The sequence below is a fragment of the Aquarana catesbeiana genome, linkage group LG03 (assembly GCF_042186555.1).
Source record: "Aquarana catesbeiana isolate 2022-GZ linkage group LG03, ASM4218655v1, whole genome shotgun sequence".
NCBI classification, from domain to species: Eukaryota; Metazoa; Chordata; class Amphibia; order Anura; family Ranidae; genus Aquarana; species Aquarana catesbeiana.
In genome coordinates, this window is record NC_133326.1 from 576814270 (window position 1) to 576816750 (window position 2481).

Below are 2481 nucleotides of genomic sequence, written 5' to 3' on the forward strand. Positions count from 1 at the left end.
GGGTGGCTACATCCCAGGACCATGGAGAAGAAACGTAGCCACCCTCTAACAGGAAGTCTGATCACAGCGACATACAACAGGAATCTGGAGGAGCTGAGATTTAGGCCACTTTCACACTGAAGCCACTTTTCAGGCGTTTTAGCGCTAAAAATAACACCTGAAAAGCGTCTCTCATGGCTCCCCAGTGTGAAAGTCCGAGTGCTCTCATACTGGAGCGGTGCGCTTGCAGGACCGGAAAAAAAGTCCTGCAAGCAGCATCTTTGGAGCGGTGCGGGAGCGCTGTATACTCCGCTCCTAAACCGGCCCTGCCAGTGAAATCAATGGGCAGCGGCGCTTTGTGGACGCTTTTAACCCTTTTTTGTCCGCTAATGGGAGTTAAAAGTGCTGCTAAAATGACGGCAAAGCGCCGCTAAAACTAGCAGCGCTTTACCATCAATGCGGCCAGCTCCTCAGTGTGAAAGTGGCCTTATGGAAGGGACTTTTCTGAGTTAAGAATATATATTGTACTTGAATGGAATTGTTTCTTTTTACGGTTTAGTTTTCTGTCACTTTGTAGTCACCACCAGCACTGTTGTCACTGTCATTAACCCTTTATACCTACAACCACAGCGACTCTCTACATGGAGCACCATACACAGAGGACACAAGCAGCCCCATACAGGCCAGGCATTTCTAACTGTCTCTTCTCAGAGCAAACTCCTTTAATTACCCCCCTAACCATCACCAGACCCCACCACATTCTTCCAGCCGGACCCCCCCCCCCCCACCTTATCAGCAGACCACATTAACCACTTCCTGGCTGCTCCCTTCCCATCAGCAGACCTCAATAATGCCTTCTGTTTTACCACAACCTCCTTCCCTGACCAGAGGACATTCATTCCCCTCTGTCTCCATCTACAATTATAGTCCAACACCTCCATCTTCACTGCATGGACAGCAACCCCTTCCTTCCACCACATACTAGATTAACCCTTTTCTTGTCAGCCCTCCCAGCACACACTCCCATTAACCCTTCGCAGCCTGCACCCCCTCCCGTTAACCCTTCGCAGCCTACCCCCCCTCCCAGCACACACTCCCATTAACCCTTCGCAGCCTGCCCCCCCTCCCAGCACACACCCCCATTAACCCTTCGCAGCCTGCACCCCCTCCCAGTACACACACCCCCCCGTTAACCCTTCGCAGCCTACCCCCCCTCCCAGCACACACTCCCATTAACCCTTCGCAGCCTGCCCCCCCTCCCAGCACACACTCCCATTAACCCTTCGCAGCCTGCACCCCCTCTCAGTACACCCCCCCCATTAACCCTTCGCAGCCTGCCCCCCTCTCATTAACCCTTCGCAGCCTGCACCCCCTCCCGTTAACCCTTCGCAGCCTGCACCCCCTCACAGCACACACTTCCATTAACCCTTCGCAGCCTGCCCCCCCATCCCATTAACCCTTTGCAGCCTGCCCCCCTCCCATTAACCCTTCGCAGCCTGCACCCCCTCCCGTTAACCCTTCGCAGCCTGCACCCCCTCCCGTTAACCCTTCGCAGCCTGCACCCCCAGCACACACTCCCATTAACTCTTCGCAGCCTGCCCCCCCATCCCATTAACCCTTCGCAGCCTGCCCCCCTCCCATTAACCCTTCGCAGCCTGCCCCCTCCCATTAACCCTTCGCAGCCTGCCCCCCATCCCATTAACCCTTCGCAGCCTACACCCCCTCCCATTAACCCTTCGCAGCCTACACCCCCTCCCAGCACACACTCCCATTAACCCTTCCCAGTCCACAAGCACAGATTCCTTTAACCCTTCCCAGCCTGCCCCCTGCACAAGCTCCATTAACCCTTTCCTCCCAGCCTGCCCCGTCCGCTCACCCTCCTTGGCTTTCTTCTTCCTGACCAGGGTCCCCCCGAGCTTCCCCAGGAAGGACTCGTCCTTCTTCATACGGCTGCGCTGTAGTGTCGGGGATCGGAGCGGGGAGGCTGCGGACATCTCTGCCGGCTGATCTCTCCGGATCGGATCGTCCTCATGTGATAAGTGGAGGACAGGAAGAGGCTGAGCCGCCCGGCCGGGGAGGAGTGTGATCGGGCCGGCCCTTCCCAGGACACCGAGGGATCTGGGGGGAGAAGAGATCACAGGTTTAGATCTGGGAGGAGAAGAGGTCACAGGCTCAGATCTGGGGGGAGAATAGATCACATGATCAGATCTGGGGGGAGAAGAGATCACAGGATCAGATCTGGGGGGAGAAGAGATCACAGGATCAGATCTGGGGGGAGAAGAGATCACAGGATCAGATCTGGGGGGAGAAGAGATCACAGGATCAGATCTGGGGGGAAGAAGAGATCACAGGATCAGATCTGGGGGGAGAAGAGATCACAGGATCAGATCTGGGGGGAGAAGAGATCACAGGATCAGATCTGGGGGGAAGAAGAGATCACAGGATCAGATCTGGGGGGAGAAGAGATCACAGGTTTAGATCTGGGAGGAGAAGAGGTCACAG

General features: G+C 56.1%; 1 protein-coding gene across 1 annotated transcript in view; it reads right to left on the reverse strand.

The window, feature by feature from the left end:
- PARVB (parvin beta) overlaps positions 1-2109 on the reverse strand; it is a 64594-nt gene extending 62485 nt beyond the window's left edge. The window contains exon 1 of the mRNA XM_073621940.1: positions 1856-2109. Within this exon, the coding sequence (XP_073478041.1) occupies positions 1856-1973 (118 nt within the window). The 5' untranslated portion in view covers positions 1974-2109. The remainder of the gene's footprint in view (positions 1-1855) is intronic.
- Positions 2110-2481: the final 372 nt, after the last annotated feature.